Genomic DNA, 19,740 nt, shown 5'->3' on the forward strand with positions numbered 1-19,740 from the left:
AATAAATCATTGTCTTTATAAAACTATTTTCCAACTTAACGAGTTTTCCGTTCTGAGACTGGGGACATTCAAACAGTTCAAACCCAGTTCAAGTTAGCTTTGGACCAGAATATAATCTACAGGCAGAAAGACAGTGAAAACTTGGGGTTTTTACACCCCCGGATCGGAGCACACACCAACCTACCCACCAGCGTTTTACTTCGTAAATATAGGTAGGGATATTGCTTATATGTCTGGCACGGTTATATATATTGACGGATCATGGAACAAAGTCACTTCACGAGCTGGAATGGGATGGGTGCTTCAACAAACACAAACAGTTGGGACAAGAATTATTGGAGGTTGTGACTATGGTTTAGGGCATTCAGCTTTACATGTGGAATATATGGCTTGTCCGCAGGGATTATGGGCAACGAAATCGTCATTGACCGACGTAGCAGTATACACTGACTCAGCTACCTTGGTCTCTTACTTGCAGGGAAAAGTTAAGCCAGATATTCGTGTTAGTTGGACATTGAATGCCATCTCGAGACAGTTAGTGTAATCCCCCGTAAATTTATAAATTTTATTAATATATTTTAACGTATATTATTTATATTTAAATAGAATTTATGAATTTTAGGAATAAATATATAATTAACGTATATTTATTTTATTTTAAGTACGTTCTAAATATTTAACGATTTTTGAACTTTATTATATTTATATATTTAATGTATATTTAATGTATATTTAAATATATTCTAAATTTTTACGGTTTGTGCAATCAAAAAATAATTTTAGAATTTTATGTTGAAAAGAATTTGAATTAGGAAAATATGTTGAATTCGGAAAAACAATCCTATTCGGTTTTGACTCAGACACTCAAACCCAAATCCAAATCCTAATCCTAGCCCAATTTTGGAAAAGCCCAAATAGATAAAGCCCAAAATTGACTCACAAGTTTCACTCCTCTCAAACCCACATACAATTCACCTGATTTTACTCCCTCCTCTCTTTCACGTATGTGACCTCCCTCCTCCTTTTCTTTTTCTTCTTCCGCGAGTTAGCACAGCCACCACCGCTACCTCTCCTTGCTGCTCCTACCACCGCACACCTGCAAGTCACCGGCTTCTACCGCAGCCGCCGCACCTCTGCCGCCGACGTCGACCAGTCACCCCCCACTGTGTCGCCGCCGTCGAAAGGACCAACCACCACCCTCCTTCATCTCTCCCTCTCGCTCGTGGAACTCTTCCACTCGTTGCTTCTTTGTTTCTTGCTCAGCCACGTGCAACCACCACCGCAACCACCCGCGACTACCAACACCAGTCGCGTCGCCCAACCCGCGGCCACTAGTGCTTCTGCCGTCGTACCTCCGCCGGCCAACCACTCTCTCTCCTTGTTTTGGCGGAGAATTCTTTGTAGGCGACTTTTGAATTCGTTAAAGTGGCCTATCAGTTTGTTTACACAAGGTACGTACATACCTGTGTGCTTGGAATGTTTGTGATTTGTTGAAACCATATTGAAATTGTTGATGAACTTGGTTATGTTGAAATGATTGAGGAACTTGGTTATGTTGAAATTGTTGATGAACTAGGTTATGTTGAAAGTGCATGTTTAATATTGTTGGATGGACATGTTAAGCATATATATTTCGTTATGAGAATTATAGCATGTTAGTATGGATGATTGATGCGAACATGTTGGTTGGGAACATTAGATTATTATATATTAATTCAGATCGATTGTTCATTGTTCCCTTTTAGCTTTTCACTACTTTATGAGGGCTGTGGACCTTGTTTAGTAAGTTGAAACCTTATACCCATATACAGGGGTTGATCATGGTTAAAGGAAAGGTTGGATTAATTTGAAATAAGTCTTGATTGACATCTCTGTGATCGCGTACTTAATTCCAAGATAAAAACAGTCGTGAATAAATGTTGTTTGTATGCCTTATGTGATTGTTGAGTCACAACATAGTTTAATTAATAAATCATGTAAAGTGAAACTGAGTAGCAATAGCTTTAGACTGTGCACGTCTAAAGTGGCGGACAATCAGGAGTTGGGGTCATGGGTAGCCTATGGCTTTTTCTGGGGCCGGATTGATCACCGGTTCTATTTTATTCAAAAGTCCCTCGATATCGCAGGTCATTGGGGTTTACGGAGTCGCGCCCGTACCTCGTCTTCCTTAGTGAAGAAGAAGAAGTTTCTAGTAGCAACTCGGTCCATTGACTATTTCAATTAAAATAATGTTATTGTTATAAAAGTCTAGTTCAGTCTAGCCTAGCCTAGCCTAGTCTAGTCAAGTGTGGTCGTCAAATTAACATGCTTTGTCTGCCCTTACTCGTGTTTTATTAGTATCATGTTAGGGTTGTTCGTTCATTAGTATCATGTTAGGATTATTATTGTTTCAGTATGTAGTACTCAGCTTTGCTGATTACGTGCTTTGTTTGTGTGTGTTGATCATGACTATGCCTTATTGATCCTGTGATGACCCATCTTTGGTGAGCAGTCTCTAAGGATCAATAAGCGTTGCCCATCTACAGGTTTGAAGATGATGCATCATGGGGATCGGGATTAGAGAGCTTGTATTTAGTTTTGTTTTGCTAAGTGACTTGGTTTGTTAATTTGGACTTTAAACTTGTCGTACTATTTATATTTTCTTATTTTCGTTGGTTGATTTTTGGGATTAAACCTGTAATCGATTGTTTTATAAACCTAAAGTTAGTTTTATGTTTTCCGCTGCAAAATTCTGAATAAGCCGTTACGTTTTCACACGGGCGATAATGCCTTGATAATTCTCTACGTTTTATATTAAAAGATTATTTTAGAAAAAAGAGAATTGTCGGGGTGTTACAGTTAGAGTATTCAGGAGTTGCATGATTAACAAGGTAGACCGAGGTGATATACAGTCTACTCATTATCTGGCAAAAAAGGCTGCAAAGGAGGAATTGCAATTCTTTTCACCATTTGGTATTAGGCCTGATGGTTAATTAGCTTGTTATTTTTACCTTTTGCTGTATCTTTATCCTACGTCAAAACAAAAAAGTTAAAAAGTTACCGATTGATTAATATTAAATTTTAGTTTACTGAGATATCAAACCAAATAGCGTACCTCGTACTACTCAATTATGCATAGAAAAATAAAATGTAAAGAATAATTTTTGAACAAAATATGTATCTCAAATTGTACTCCGCATGTAACTTGTTAAAGATATTACGAAGTATTAGGATTTATTTACCAATGTATTATATTTTACTTTTTTCATTAGAATTTAATTACCAATTTATATACATCGACTCGGGAAACCGCGGAGGCCAATAACTAGTTTACAGACTTTACACACAAACAAACTTGCATGATTTATGCTAACATATATAATTGTTCTTGCCAGACATGGCTGGAGTATAGCATTATGATCTATACATGTATCCTATACTTCAATGCTGCCATTTATTATGGAGTAGGAAATTCAGCGAGTATACGGCCAGGAGAATCCGCAGTGTTATTGATGGTTTGAATGATGAGAGTGCAGTTGGAAATCAGAGTGCAGTTGGAACTGGATCTTGCAAACCGCAAGCCATATTTGCTGGTACTGCTACATCTATCATCTTTGGATATGACAGCTTTAAGTCTGTTACAGCAACCAAGATCACTGTCAAATGTCAATACTTGGTATTTAACAACCATCTACAGAAAATACATGTTTCATAAGTTATGAAATTTGTACTTACTTTCCATTATGCTTTTGAATGTCTCCTGCAAAACGATTCAGAAACTAATTTAGCAATAACAAATACATACACAAATCTACCGGAAAAATAGCCGTAACAGAAACTTCCTTTTAATCACAACATACAGAAGGGAAAAGCAGAGTTCATTATTTTAACAGGCAAGTCCGTCCAGTGAACATTATTTACAAGTACATCTACTGAATTAAGATCAGCCTAAATATCAAAGTTTCCGAAACACATCAATGCAAACATATAAAGGAACTCATAGTTTATTTCTAACAGCATGTTGTTATACAGTGAATCAACACTAATGTAGTTGATAATAAGAAAGAACGACGATCCAAATTAGAAGGCTACCTGTAACCCCATTTACCTCACACCCTAGTGATTAGTGAATATTCATTTTAACTTTGTTTTCCAGAACAGCATTCAGCAATAAGTGGTGACATAATCGGTAATCTCACAACATAAGAGTAATTCCATAATGCAAGTTCATTACATATCTACATAGAGTATCCCCATAAATAAGACTTGACTCGCACACGAATAAGCAGAACACCAAAGACAAAGCAAAAGAAAAAAAAAAGGGTTCAGCTATCACCTCGTCTTTTGTCAAGCGAGGATTGTATTGCTTTTCCTCTCCCACGGTGCTTACCTGAAAGTTAGATCAGCTAAGTAAGTATCCATTGGAAACCCTCGTAAAGCTGCAAAGTTTCAGAGGGCTTTCTCAAAAATAAATATGAAACTCATACCATAAAACCCTTGTAATCATGAGCAGGATAAATCATTGTCTCTTCTGGCAAGCTAAATATCTGCATCCAACAGGAAAGTCCAGATACGGTGGTGAATGTTCTCTATATTTTCCTTGCCAGTTAAAGAGAATGGATGAAAGGTTAAGTTCTTACTTGTGAATGCACTGACTTATAGAGCTCAGCTGAACTTCCACCCTGTAAAGCAAAATCGACATAAGATTTAAGAATTGTTCGACCTTGAACCTGATCAGCATAACTTAAGATAACATAAGATTTACTTGAATCAAATTACATTAGTCAATTATATGAATATTCTTCATATATCCTCTCTTTTTTGTCTCTCTCCGTGTTATCACCAAGATTAACAAGAAATAGAAGATAAGACTATTCTGGGTACTTGTACCATAAAATCAACCCAAAAGAATCTGAATGTTGGTTCCATTATTAATTCCAGGACAATCTCACTTGAACGCTCGTGTTTTCATATTTGTTGATCACCATGATGCTCCACAAGCACTTTTATCGTATCCAAAGAAAGGTTTTATAATCTTTCAAGCATGCCTAAACTAAATAAAATCCTTTACTGTATTTATTTGATAAAGAAAATCAGTTTTTTCAATTGATAAACAAATCATTGAAAATAAAAACCTTACGGTTCAGGTTCCTTGTTAATTACACTTTTATTTGTCAGTCACCTGGTTACAGGAAGGGAGATTGTTTTTTTTCAATCTACGTGAGATTTTTAAATTAGAATTTTCTAAAATTGATTTAGAGAGTACCATGAGAATTGATATAACTATACGCTGATAAAATCGCGTCACGTAAGAAATGAAGAGAGACAGGGGGGATATGAAACAAAAATGGATTTAAGACAGCATTTTGGGCTTTTTTGTTTTCCCAATTTATAAATCTTACTCCATCTGTATTTTTTTAGGAGTTACATTTGGACCGCAACAAGTATTAAGAAAGGAGAGTTGAATGTAATGTACTCCCTCCGTCCCTTTTTATTCTTTAAGTATTCTTGTTTGGGTGTCCCATTTTAATCATTTGGAATATTTCCTTTTATATTTTCACATAAATGCCCCTAATATTATGTTAAAAGTTGTGCCAAGGGATTATTTTAATCAATTAAAATCATTGGGGCATTTAATATCTCACACTTTTCCATTGGAGCATTAAATCTTTCACACTTTCCCAATGTTAGATTTTAGATAAAAGTGAAAACATTATAGATAAACGTAATTTGTATTAAATAAAAAATAGAAGGAATCTCCATCCACATTAATTAGTCATTAAATAGCGTGCATGATACCAAACGTAAAGAACAAAAATGGACGGAGGAAGTAATAATAAAGCAAGTGGGGTAGGGAGTAGTAATAAACAAAGAGAAAAAAATAGCGGGATAAGTATTTTAATAAAGAAAAGTGAGTTTATTGTAATAGTGGTCCCCATAGGAAAGTAAGATATATTAAATAATTGGGAAGTGGGGTAGAAAACTTACCGAAAACAGAAATGTAAACTCTAAACAATATGGAGGGAGTAATTTAACTCAAAGTTCTAAACTAAGCCACCTTAGTGAAATTAGCAAAACATCTCATACCACAGTGTAATTATAGCAAATCTAAATAGTGCGTGTGTATCGTTCCTACTTTGGGGGGATTGCAATAGCAAAATATGACAGAAGAGCTAAAGTGGTACAGCTTTAATATCTGAACTAATGTCTTTTTCCACATCACACAAAGATAACACATATGTTCACGAGGATCAGAAAAAAAAAAAAAAAAAGCATGGCGATCTGCAGGTGAATGAGACAAGATATTCTATGGTCAGTTATCTACTTATCTTCAGCAACATGATCTTACAACTTGTTTTATTGAACAGTAGCCATATGAATATGAAGTTAAGTTTTAATCCCAATTTTCGTATACCACAAAACTTCCAAGTTCTCTCCAGTCTCTCCCTTTCTCTTCCCCTCAACCCCTACACTCCCCACCCACATTATCCACTCAAGAAGGCACAAATGCACTCATACGGTACCTGGAAATCTGTTCGTCCACATCCACGTATCAGCAGAGTGTCACCAGTGAATGCCATCCTGGGCTGTGGTAGATCAGGTCCATCTCCTGTAACATATGTAACACAGCCTACTGTATGACCTGGAGTGGGACGAACCTGAAATAAACGTATCACATTCACAAGCACGAGTTATCGAAAAGTCCATAAACAACCAACAGAACAAAACAAAACAAAACAAAACAAAACAAAAAGGCTGCATAACCAACAAAATAACAGCCATTGGTACATTTTCAATGATTGTTGCACTTCACATAGTGACATAGGAAGAAGGTTAATCATTCGGAAAGGAAAACACAAATATAAAACACCAAACGTTAAGCATCAAATAACATGGAGCAAAGGACTTGGATAGGATTGACATAGGAACAAAATAATCTACTTCTGTATTAATAAGACTACAAGCATCAAACGAAATGAAACGAATAAATAACTAAATCAAGATGTGGCCGGGCCGGGTTCAGGTCAAATTCAGACAGAGACCGGGCCTGGCATCGTTCAGAGCAAGTGCACAACTAGCTGTGTAATACCTGTGCATTTGCTAAGCATCACTCTAAGTTCCCTATCGTGCTCACATATTCTAGAAGGATGCTAGAGGTAAAATAGAGAATGTCAGTGCAGTTAGTTATGGCAGGAAAGGAAGGGAAAATCAGAGAGTTCTCTGAGAAGTTAGTTACCAGATTTTTACAGAGAGCATGTAAGCTGTGTGATGATGTAATAAATAGGGAAAATCTTGAATGGAGAAAGCATTCAGAAAATTGTGTTAAGTTACTTGCAGCTTGGGAGGAAATCCACCCCTCGAAGTATGGTTATTTTGTAATTGCTTTGATTGCTTTGATCAATCAATACAAACTTCATCTGCTTTCCCTAAAAACTTCTTCTTTGCTTAGTTTCTCTATTGTAATCCCCCATTTCTAAGCTTGATTACTGTAATTGCTGAGAACACTAAACTTAATCTTAGCATCACTAAACCAGATGAACACAACAGCAGGCATGAAAGTTGCTATCTTGGCAAATGGAAACATTGATCTCACTTATACACAAGGACTTGTTAGTAAATAATATATAAGCATGCCAAAAGATAATAGGAAGGGGTCAGTAGCTAATCAGACTCTCTATTCTCATAGCGAGTCTGTTTTTACCCTCTATTCACTTATTAGCATCTTAAAGTTGCAACACTTTACTAATTTAGCCTATTAAATTGCAATGAGGTGATCTTTAAGGGATGGAGGGTGTACTAACACTACATACAGAAAGGACACGTAGCATCGGCTGATATTTACTCTTTTGTGTTAACAAATTTATGTTTTTTGTACTGTTGCAGACAGAGACCATATAGTACTGAATTGTAGCTTACTCACATTAGTTGACATGCTAAATATGCTTGATGATTAAGATATTTAAGACAAAATGCTTAGAAATCTACTTTAAAACTTCAAAAAAATACATCCCAAAAGAACAGAAATTTTATTACACATTTTATCCTAAATCAAAACTTAACCGGAGTAGAGTTTTCCTAAATGTTAATCGACCTGATGGTAAACTGACACAACGAACTGTTATCCTCCCTCCCACCCCCACCCCCCCACCCCCCCCCCCCCCCCCACCCCCACCCCCCCGCCACCCACCCACACACATTTTAAGTGACATTCTAGAACAACCATAGATTAGTCAGAACCTGAGAAAACTGTACACAAACCAGTCTATGATGCATTCTATACACAAATGTACTAATCAGAAGCCAACACCTACTTTCCAAAACTTGAAACTTCAGTTCTGCATTAACTTGTGCATGAATATGGAAATAAAAATAACCTTTAAAAGAAAAACCCTCCAAAACATAAGGAACTGGCTCTTGCCCGACTAAAAAAGTAGGACATCAGACATTTATCATGAAGTACAGATTCATGACTGTTACCTCAGAAGTCTAGTTCAGGAGAAGAATTCAATAAAAAGTTTCGCTTAAGAGATTCTTGTAAAGAAGGGAAAAGTTATAATCTCAAAATAGATTTAAAGTTTGCAGGCTGTCTTTGTAGAACAGATTTTATGTAGGAACATAGAAGATGGACAAAGCGTCTTAATAATACTGAACCGTTCTCATCATCCCCTAACTGTTCATTATCCTCCAGTATTAATCCATATCATAATTAACAGCAGGCTTAGCTTTGCTAAAGACAGCCCAGTGCCGAACCACTGTATTACTTGCATTTTCCGTTGCAACTGATAGCTGTGAGAAATCACACTGCCTTGGACCGTGGCAAAAGAAGAACATCGGAGAAGACTGTGCATACTGCATAGAAAACGAGAATAAATTTGAAATGACATACACGCTTAGTCTCTTACCTCAAGAAACAGGTCACCAACAAAGATTTTGTCACCAGATTCCACCAGAATATCAGCTTTAGCATTGCTTGCTTTGGAAATGACGGACTTCACCCCAGGAACCTTACTCTGAAAATCACAGAAAATGAAATAATACTTCTTCAAAGTAGAACTTCAAAAGACGACTTCATAAATAAAACTGCAATTTCCCTAAAATAACAGCTTGATTGTATTTATTGGCTGCAAAGCCCATATTCCTAGTGTTCCCTCCACCACCATTAGAAGTATACAACAGAACGTACCCACATATTTTTTTACATACAAAGTCAACTTTTTCATCCAATTTTAAAAATCTAGCTACCTATGTTCACTCGCTTTGAAGGGTAAAACGAGAATGAGGAAGCCCGCAAAATCCAATCTAGTTATTAACTATTTAACTGCTGCATGTTCTGAAGAAATAATTATGATTTCTAATACAGGTAGATGTTTATGCACATATAGGCTTCTGATGACTATTATAAAAGGAATCCTATAATTATCACAAAGAGCTAGATCTTGAATTTAGTCTCAGAAAAACGTGGGAAAAGAAGTGGTTCTGGTCGCCATTGCAGTAACAGTTGTGTTGCACTTTATGGTCATCTGTCATCGCGGGATGAATTGACAAATTGAAAAGGATCCATTTTATCATTGTAGTTCAAGAGATTCGGAAAATGTTTCGGATTTTACAACTTTATATCGATATTTTGCATAGACATTAGAGGAGCTAAACATTTAAGTGACTAAGATATGAGTATAACCTTATGTTAATGTGAAGTCAATTGTGATTTGCGTTAATACGCTCACCGATTCTGATAACAGATTATAACGTCTAATGTGATAAAATAATGGTCTATAATGGACTCCACAGCATAATTTTAAGTCATGCATAATAGAAGAAGCAAGTTCTAAATCTGTTACGGAGCGAATTTGTTTTGATTTAGTGAACACTGAAAATATGTGATTAAGAAGATTAATATATGAAGAACATATACCTTGAGCATCCCTGTTCCAGTAACATGGTCAGCATGTACATGAGTGTTCAAAGCATATATAAGCTTCAATCCAAGGTCATGAATGAGGGCAAGATCCCTGTCTACTGTCTTGTCTACTGGATCAATTAACTGCATGGAGAGAGCTTTCGTCAGAAATACATCAAAAGATTTTGTGATAAGTGGTAAAAATATACTCATAGTATTTGAGATTTTTTTTTTGGGAGAAATTTTAAGGACAAATTGTTTTTTGCCACCTAAAAAAATCGATTTTTTTTTAACACCTAAAAAAAAACTTGTATTTGCTCTTTGCTGCTGTTGCTGCCTTGACATATCAGATCTGTAGAGCGAGAAATGCTGCAATTTGGAAACAGAAAGTAGATAGTGTAGATAATACTGTATAGAATATTTTAAAGAGTAGAGTGTCTTGAATTCTAGGCAAAAAGGTTAGCAACAAAGATAGATATTGGCTGAATTCTCCGTAATAAGATTCTCAGGCCTCTGTTCTAGGCCTGTTTGTTGTTTCTGGTCTAGGAGTGTTGTCCTTTATGTAATTTTTTAAGTTGGAATATAGTTTTACTTGCATTCAAAAAAAATCTTATGAACCTAAAGAGAATTATTCACTATGAACAACTATATTGTCAACAGTTGACCTACAAGATTAAAATCTCTATAGGTTTGGAATATATAAAAGTTCTGCAAGGTTTCTAGGTTGAACATAACAGATCAAAGGAGGAATTTAGGTTTTCAATAAGAAGTAAGAAAGACCTAGAAATTAAAAACAGTTTTACTACGATGAATAATTCACATAAACTCTGCAGAAAAACATATAAAAGATTGTAAATCCGTATAAACTTTTTGTAGAAACCGTGAAAGCCTTGGTAATTATAACTACTAAGCATCTTAGAAGTAATCTCGGGACATATATGCCAAAAGTTCATCAGAATGCTTAAATTAAGCTGGTGTTTGACAAATGATAATAATGCTCTTTTTTTTTTTTTTGATAAGCAAAATGTATCATTTTCAAACCAAAGCTACTACAACTCAAAGTAGACTAGAAATTCTACTGGGAAGAACCCTGGGCAAGAAGCAGTCAACTAAAGAAAACAAACTAGGCAGCACATACCTAGAACAAACTAATTACAGTTTAGACTGTCAAACCATTCTTTGTCAGGCTGTCAGCTAAACTAATTCGTCTAGGACAAACAGCATGAATTCTACTTTTTACAGTATTACTACAGTATTGTCTATACTAGCAACTTTCTGCTCCTACAAAGAATCATTCCTGACTCGCCATATCAGGTAGATGACTCATGCTCATTTAATATGAGAGAATAATGTGGGGTGGAATTTGCCAGCGGTGTGAAAGGAATAGCCTTAAATCATGAGTCATTGAGCCAAACAAAATGTAATATTTCTAAATGGCATGAGCTTCACTACAAAATATTGAAATCTAATAGTTTCTCCTTTGATAGCCGAACAGAGTATCAAGTCGCTTCTTCTTGTTTCTCTACAGATAATCAAATAAAGGATTGCAGAAAAGAATTTGATAATCAAAAGATTGTAAAACTATACGGTATTTGATCAGATTCTATATATAAGTAAAAAGTCTCTACATATATGAAAACCAACATATTCGTGAAATTCAAGCACAAGATATATGCCCTATAGCACTCGAGAGTGATAGCACTCAATGTTTATGTACATTCCTTATGTTCACCATCCTGGTATAGGCATGTTAACACCACATTTTGCACGGAATTACTTGAGACCTCTTCACAAACTGGGAAGTATACACGTGAACTCAAACTTATTTTGCCCCTTTAGCCAAGTTTTAGTTCAATACTATATTGTATAAGATGTACCGAACATATTTGAAACACCCAAAACAAACCAAACAAGACATTCAAAATAAAAGAAAAGAAATTATATTCTTTCATCATGTATTCAAATGACTTGATTTTTCGTTTTGCTTCCCCTAATAGCCCATTTGGTAGCCGGTAATAAATGTTGCTAATGAAAATAAATTTGTAAGAGAAGTCAATGTACATTCCCATGATAATACTAGTTCACCCAAATTGTCTGTTTTTCTTCATAACTTTTCATTATCATCCATACGATTTGAGTTGGTATTAGGAGGGAATGAAACTCCATGAAGAAAAGATAAGTTAGGGGATGAAATTGCATTAAAATGGACAAGCCGTAAAAGAAATATGCTCAAGCACTGTTCATATCAAGTACCTTTCACATCCTATACACCTAATACATTTTTCTCCCAAAAATGGACATTGTAATTCATAATTTGATTTACAAAAAGGAAACAACATTACTGAGGAAATTGAAGTTATTTTCCCACTATTATACTTCAATTTATTCTCATTGACACCTTTTATTATCGGATATCAAACGAGCCGTAACAACAATATGCTCAAGCATTTTTCATATCAGGTACCTTTCACATCCTATAAACCTAATACATTTTTCTTTCAAAAATGGACATTATAATTCATAATTCGATTTACGAAAAGGAAACAACATTATTGTGGAAATTGAAGTTATTTTCCCACTATGATATCCTCGAAAACCACCCACCAACTCACGAGTTCATGACAATATCACCTTCAACAGTTATGAACTTATAGTCTATGTAACTCACACTCTTTCATTCCACCTTAAGTTACTCGTGTCCGATCCTAGACACTCTGACATGCCATAGAACACCTTGACAATTCATTTTAAGCCAAAACATGGAAATTTTGCTCAAAATGGCCCAAGTAAGACACTTGGACACATACCCGTGTCAGACATGAGTATCCAAATCCCAGTAACATATGTTAAAACTCCGTAATAAAACTCTATGTCAAATAAATGAAACAGAATTCCCAAATCTCCCTAAGACTGTCAGCTAAATTTTTTCTAATTACACTACAACAATTGCACTTAACACAATAACACAATAACAACCAATTGTCTGTCAGTGGTGATTGGGGCTGAACTTGATAGGGAGAACTCGTGTTCGATCCCCCGTAACAACAATTGGGAGGGGACTGGAACCTATCCACCCAGAACTCGCCCCGAATCCGGATTAGCCTTACGGGTGAACCGGGTGCTAACAAAAAAAAAAAACAATAACACAGTAAAAAGGGAAAACAAAAACGGAGTACTCTCTAGCCCCTACATTGCACATGACCACGAAAATACAAATGGGAAAATCTTTAACGAATAGAGGGAAGTATTAAACAGTAAAACATTATTTCCAAATTACACAATTTTGCACGAAAAAGAAGGAAACAAAAAACAAACCAGCGCAGGCTTTTGAGGATGAGACACATCGGCAAGAAGGTAAGTGTAGGTAGAAGAATCCTTCTCTAAAAGCTGGCGAAACAGATACTTTGATGCATGAGACGGCGTCGTATGCAAACCCATTTGGAAGCTAAGATTGATTATGGGTAATTTGTAAATGGTGATTAGAGAAGAGGGTTTTTTGGTAGGGAAGAAATTGCAGAGTTTTTGGGGAGAAATCAAGGAAGAAGAAACTCTGAGTTGATGAAACTTCAACATTATATTTATATTTTTGTAATTATAGTTCTAGTTTCTTCAACAAATCTAAGTCAACAGGCTGATAATTGAAGTTCGGATGTGGTGAATTGATCTGGGTGATTGGGAAAGGGGCGAAATGGGAAATGGGAAACTTCGTCGATTATTTATAGTTGTAGTGTTGTAGGTGGTGAACCGGTAGTGATCATGTTGTGGCCCCGTATGGCCGTATCTCTGCCGATTCCAAGCATTTGCCTACTGTCTCATTCCTCCTTGCTTTGCAACGCTCAGATTGTGCAGGGGTGTGCAGGGTGCTCTTGGTGCACCTGTCCCAAAACACACATAAATAATAATAAAACGCTACCAAAATAAAAACCGCAAAAAAAAAAAACATTAACAAAAGAACATTAACAAAAAGAACATTAGCAAAAAACCAAAAAGAACACTAATATTGACAAATTAGACAAAAGGTACAAATATAAAAAGCAGTTATATTTTTTCTTGTTCTTTTAAGTTCTGGAAATGTTCTTTTCCAGCCAATTTACAGTATGTTCTAATTAAAAAATAAAACGACGAACCTTTGATGAACTTTAAAACCAGATTTATATTTTTTCTTGTTCTTTTAAGTTCTGGAAATGTTCTTTTCCAACCAATTTATGTTCTTAAAAAATAAAACGACGAACCTTTGATGAACTTTAAAACCAGATCTATATTTTTTTTCTTGTTCTTAAGTTCTGGAAATGTTCTTTTTCAACCAATTGATGTTCTAATTAAAAAAATAACACGACGTAGAATTTTAAAAGTCGTTAGTGCACTTCTGATATATATTATTATTTAAGATTAAAAATATGTTTTAATTCCGTTATTTTATTTATCAAAAAATATTTGAAAACAACACTATAAATATGTAAAAAGAACAATTGCTGATTCTAAAAAAGAACACACTATTTTGATGCCACAGAAATAGAAAGTTATAAGAAAAGAACATTAAAATTTAAAAAGAACATAGAATTAAGAACGAGAAAATTTACCTTAATCACCCGATGCACCTTCATCAACAACATAAACCTCTTTGAATGAATAAAAAAAATTAAAAAATAGCGAAATTGAAATAATATTTCGCTTAATAAACTAGTTTTTTTGTAAACATAATTCAATTAAAATCACATTTCAGAGAAAGAAGGAGGAGAAATTTGGTTTTGAACTTTCTCTCTCATAAAATCTCTCTTTTGTTGGGAGAAACTAAAAGCTCTCCTCTTTCTCTCTCAAGAATGTGTTTCTAAAATGAGAAGTTATGAATCCAATAGGAGAAATATTATATATATATATAGAAAATGAAAAAAAAAAGAAATAAAAAAAAGGGGGAAGGAGAAGAAATACAAGCCATGTTCATGATAAGAACGGTGCACTTGTTTTTTTTTGTGTTTTGTTGTTCAGTTCTTTTATGTTTATTATATATAAATCGTATTGTTCTTTTATGTTTGTTCTTTTTTCAAAAAGTACAGTATTGAAGAGCAAATGAAGCTTTTACTTGACCAACAACAAATGATGTTAAATCTTCAAAAACAACTGAAAGAACAAGAAGAGAGGCTGAATAAACAGAGCAATTCCTCAAAAGAACAAAAAGAGGATGAACCTCAAAGAACATTATAAATAAAAGAACATTATAAATAAAGAAAAAGAACATTATAAATACAGAAAAGAACATATCATGTAGAACACTTATTTTAACCATGTAAAACAACATTACCAATAAAAAAAACGAACAACAATAGAGCATAAAAGAACATAATAAAGTAAAGAAAAAGAACATTATAAATAACAGAAAATAACATATCACGTAGAACACTTATTTTAACCATGTGAAAAAAAGAACAAGAAAAAAGATAAAAGAACAACAAAAATGGTAAAAGAACAATTTGATCTGAAGTGTGTAATATCAAAAGAACAACAAGCTAAAGCAAAAAAGAACAACAAGCTAAAGCATAAAAGAACAACAAGCTAAAGCAAAAAAGAACAACATGTTCAATAATTATTTTATGTATTATTACAATCTCTTAATACATATATGAGAACCAATATATAAAAGAACAAAAGATAAGACTAAAAGAACATATAAAATCGAAAAAGAACAAAAATCAAAATCATCAGAAATATATAATCAAGATACATTAATCATCAAAATCATCAAAATATAGAATCAAAATACATTAATCAAAGTTATTGAGAAATGCAGAAACGAAATGATCAAAAAAATCAAAATATATGGAAATGATCAAAATAATGAACATCGAAATCAAAATCTATCATAAATAAGTAATTCGTTTTTAAAAAATTGAAAAATTACCTTCACAAATCGGATTATCGGCAGAGGAATTCAAATTTGAAAAAGAAGAATCTATAGAATTTGATATTGAAGTAGAAAAATCAACCAATATCTGAGAACTTTCCATTACTTTCTCTCTCCTCTTCACAGTTTCTCTCTCCTTTCCATAGTTTTTCTCTCTCCTCTTCACAAATTCTGATTCGAAAATTATAAAAAAGAAGGTATATATACCAGAAAAATGGATTGAAAAACAAAAGAACGAAAAAAAAGGGACAGAGTCGTCATTGTTCTTTTTTTTAACAAAAGAACAACATTTGTTCTTTTTTTTTTTATCAAAAAACAACGTTTGTTCTTTTTTTCTCCAGATTCAACAAGATATCCGCGTTTTATATTTGACGCGTGTCGTTTGGACACTAGTGCACCAAGAGCACCATACACACCCCTGCACAATCGTATTTGCGCTTGCTTTGTGCATATTTATAACCCCTTTCACATTTTCTGCTTATAAATAAGGAAGAAAATAGGAGAGAGATGGAGAATTTTCAATTAATCTCATTAATTGGAAAAAAATTCCAATCAAATGACATTTTCGTAAATATTTTGCTTGAAAACTGTAGGTGGTAAGAATTTCCGAGTTAATCTCAGTGATTGGAAAAAAATTTCCAATCAAATGACATTTTTGTAAATATTTTGCTTGAAAACTATAGGTGGTATAATGTTAGGTATTGACTGTATATTTGTAGTTATTGACTGCATATTACTCGGTGTTGATTGTATATCACTTGTCGTTGACTGTATATTTTATGATTGTTGATGAATTACTAAAATACAATATTGTTTGTTGGTAAGTGATTGACTGTATATTTATAGTTATAGATTGTTTATTAGTAGAAACTTATTGTATATTGTGAGTTGTTGACTGTATATTATATAGTTGTTGATGTATTATGAAAATACAATAATGACCGTACAAGTGGCCCATATTTGATGACATGTCATTGTACTTCAACCCACATTTAATGGCATTTTCGTGATAAAATCATCAATTATTTACAAAAATGTCATTTGATTGGAAAAACTTCTCAATCACCGAGATTAACTCGGAACGGCTCAGAGAGGTGCACCTTATATGTTAGTCGGGTTAACCTTACATAATTATGGCCTGATGGAAGTTTCTATTTTTCTTCAAAATAAAATAAATAAATTTCTTGTATTCGATATTAATAATTGTTATTATTTGTGAATAAAAGAGAGAAATGAGAGAAAATATTGTTGTGAATATATTGCATATAGTATGGATATATGTAGAAATAATAGTTAGGATTCTTCTTGTAAAACAAAAATCTTATAATATTATGGAGATATTGACAAGGTGAGTTATAATGAGAATCCATATAATATTGCATAACTTCCTGTCCATTATACAAAAAAAATCTCTTAAAATAGAATATTTTGTAATGCATGTGAAATTTTGACTTATTAAAAACTTTTCCAGCAATATTCATTGGGAAAACCATGGTGAAGAGAAATACACAATCCAATGTGGTAAACTAACTTCTTGAAAGAAGCAGTTGGAAGCGTCTTGGTAATAAATCTATCAAATTTTCACTTATACGAATTTGTAGAACACGTACATCACGGTTCTTCTGTAGTTCATGAATGAAGAATCTTTTTGGTGAAATGTGCTTTGTTCAATCACCTTTGATGTATCAGTCTTTGAGTTGTGTAATACATGTTGCATTATCCTCATACAAAATAATTGGAGCTTCTTTTCCGATGGATATACCACAATCTTCTCGTATATGTTGACTTACAGATCGATCTTAACCATACACATTCATGACTAGCTTAAATCTCTAAATGGTTTGAAGAAAAGGCTGCAATAGTTTTCTTCGTGGAACAACAAGAAATGCTAGTACCACCACACGTGAACACAAATCCAGTTTGTGATCAAGCATTATATATAGGGATCAAATAAGTATCTTGCATCTGCAATATCAATCGATCAAGTCTTCTTTGGGTGGGTTACAAAAGAATAGACTATATCTTTCATACCTTGGAGGTAGCGAAGTACATGCTTAATCTCATTCTGATGCCTTTGAGTTGGACATGAGCTAACCTTACTCACGAAAAGTGATATGCCATGTTTCCTATGACTAGGAAGGTACATCAATGCCCTTATTTCACTTAGGTAAAATACTTCAGGACCAATGAGTTCTTCATCCTTTTCCTGAGGTCAAAGAGGGTATTTATCAACATTAAGTGATCTTACTACAACCATTACCGTGGTGCTACTCAGCGGATGTGCTTAATTGATATTGGGTTTTGTACATGTTAATCTTGTTGTGAAATTAATCCCTAGATTATGATCTCATGCAAGACAATCAGATCGACAATTAAAATTGGCCAAATACACATAGGTGATACATGTCTTTCATAACCGCGCTCAAACCAAATAAGATCAGAGATTCAGGACTCCAAGTGTCGTCCTTATGTAACAAATCCACAATACGTTTGAATTCTCCTCGAATGTCCTAACTTAAAATGCTAACTCAAGGTAGATGTTTAGGATCAAGGGGATTCATACTCTTGTATAGTTGTATGGCTAAATAACCTATATGCCAAATAATGAGGAGGGCACCTCATATTTTATTTTGAATTAGAGATATAAATATGTAGTATTAGAAGAAATGCAACCGGAGTATTGTAACTCAACTTTTTAGGGGGTTCGTTGTCAATGTTACAGAAGTTGATAACAATTCTCATTTGAAGTAATTGACAGCTTATTTTATACTTCGTAGTTATTACAAGAACAAGAAGTATCTATTTTTATTTTTATACAAGGCCTCAAGAAAGTATTGGTGTAGTCTTGTAGATAAAGGTACCATATAATACCTTTGCCTGACATGTCATCTAAATTTATAACATGTTACTGCCTCCATAAGCTAATAAATGTTGTTTGAGGTTGCACATGCTTAGGTGGTGTTAGTGTATTGACACTGGTACATTATTGTTCCGAACATAAAAGGGATTATTGATTCATATCATGTGAGAAACAATTAGACTCGAAGCAATTGAATTTCTTCAATTGCTTCGAGAGAGTATGAAGCAACTAAGATTTCAATTGCATTTCACCTACCAATATTTTGAAGCATTTGATCGTAGTAAGTAGGAAAAATACTAGCAATTTCTTCGCACCTAACAATGTTTTAAAGCATTAAAAGTTTCAATTGCTTCATGCTTATGGATTATTCAAATCAATTCATTGAAATAATTGCTTTGGTCTTAAACATATGTGAAGGAAATAATGCCCTTGGTCTAATTTAATTTGCATTTAATGCATTTAATGCTAAGTCCATAAATGCGGTTCAGTATTAATTAACAAGTTAATAATTCAGTGATATCAAGTGACCTGAATGCCTATCTAAAGGCCGCTTCAGTTCAAGTGGAATTAATAATATTAATCCACAACTTACTCTTGACTGAACCAGTAGGGTCACACAAATAGTGCGTGAATGGATCAAGTATTTAGGAGAATATAATATTCAGTAAATACTCTATTTATGGACATTCGGAAAACGATGGATCTTGGTTCCAGTGGGAGCTGAAATCATCAAAAGGAAAAGAAAGAATATTTGCCCGAAATGGAAATATGGTTCATGACGGAAATATAAATATTATCGAAGTCGAATATATTACCGGAAAAGGAAATATGGTTTGTTTCGGAAAATATTAACGGAAATAGAAATATTGCCGGAATCGGATATATTGTCGGAAACGGAAATATTATCAGAATCGGAAATATTATCGGATATCAAAAAATATTGCCGGAATCGGAAATATTGTCGGAAACGAGAATATGGTTCGAATCGGAAATAAATTCCGGAAACGGAAAACGAATGGGAAGCACATCGAGCGATTACTCGACTAGCAAGCCCGCAAGGCACCAGGCCCAGCGTCCAGCAGGCCTGCCGGCACAAGCAGCAGC

The 19,740-nt window shown here is 34.2% G+C and overlaps 1 protein-coding gene across 1 annotated transcript; it reads right to left on the reverse strand.

Annotated features, from left to right (window-relative positions):
- Positions 1 to 3,212: 3,212 nt before the first annotated feature.
- Positions 3,213 to 13,595, reverse strand: LOC110775567 (persulfide dioxygenase ETHE1 homolog, mitochondrial). Its single transcript, XM_021980178.2, has 9 exons — positions 13,193 to 13,595; positions 9,893 to 10,021; positions 8,883 to 8,990; positions 6,504 to 6,638; positions 4,620 to 4,661; positions 4,467 to 4,526; positions 4,316 to 4,369; positions 3,715 to 3,739; positions 3,213 to 3,614 (listed from the first exon to the last, which is right to left on the reverse strand). Exons 1-9 carry the CDS (start codon positions 13,448 to 13,450, stop codon positions 3,523 to 3,525), a joined length of 903 nt encoding a protein of 300 aa, XP_021835870.1. The 5' UTR covers positions 13,451 to 13,595; the 3' UTR covers positions 3,213 to 3,522.
- Between the last annotated feature and the right edge of the window lie 6,145 nt (positions 13,596 to 19,740).

Source organism: Spinacia oleracea, chromosome 4 (assembly GCF_020520425.1).
Source record: "Spinacia oleracea cultivar Varoflay chromosome 4, BTI_SOV_V1, whole genome shotgun sequence".
Classification (NCBI taxonomy): Eukaryota; Viridiplantae; Streptophyta; class Magnoliopsida; order Caryophyllales; family Amaranthaceae; genus Spinacia; species Spinacia oleracea.

Coding starts and splice junctions, on each gene's coding strand:
- LOC110775567 (XM_021980178.2), bottom strand. CDS start 13,450: ATGTTGAAGTTTCATCAACTCAGAGTTTCTTCTTCCTTGATTTCTCCC. Junction 4,662..6,503: donor GTGGACGAACAGATTTCCAG/GTACCGTATGAG, acceptor TTTGCTTTACAG/GGTGGAAGTTCAGCTGAGCT. Junction 3,615..3,714: donor ATTCAAAAGCATAATGGAAA/GTAAGTACAAAT, acceptor TTGCTGTAACAG/ACTTAAAGCTGTCATATCCA.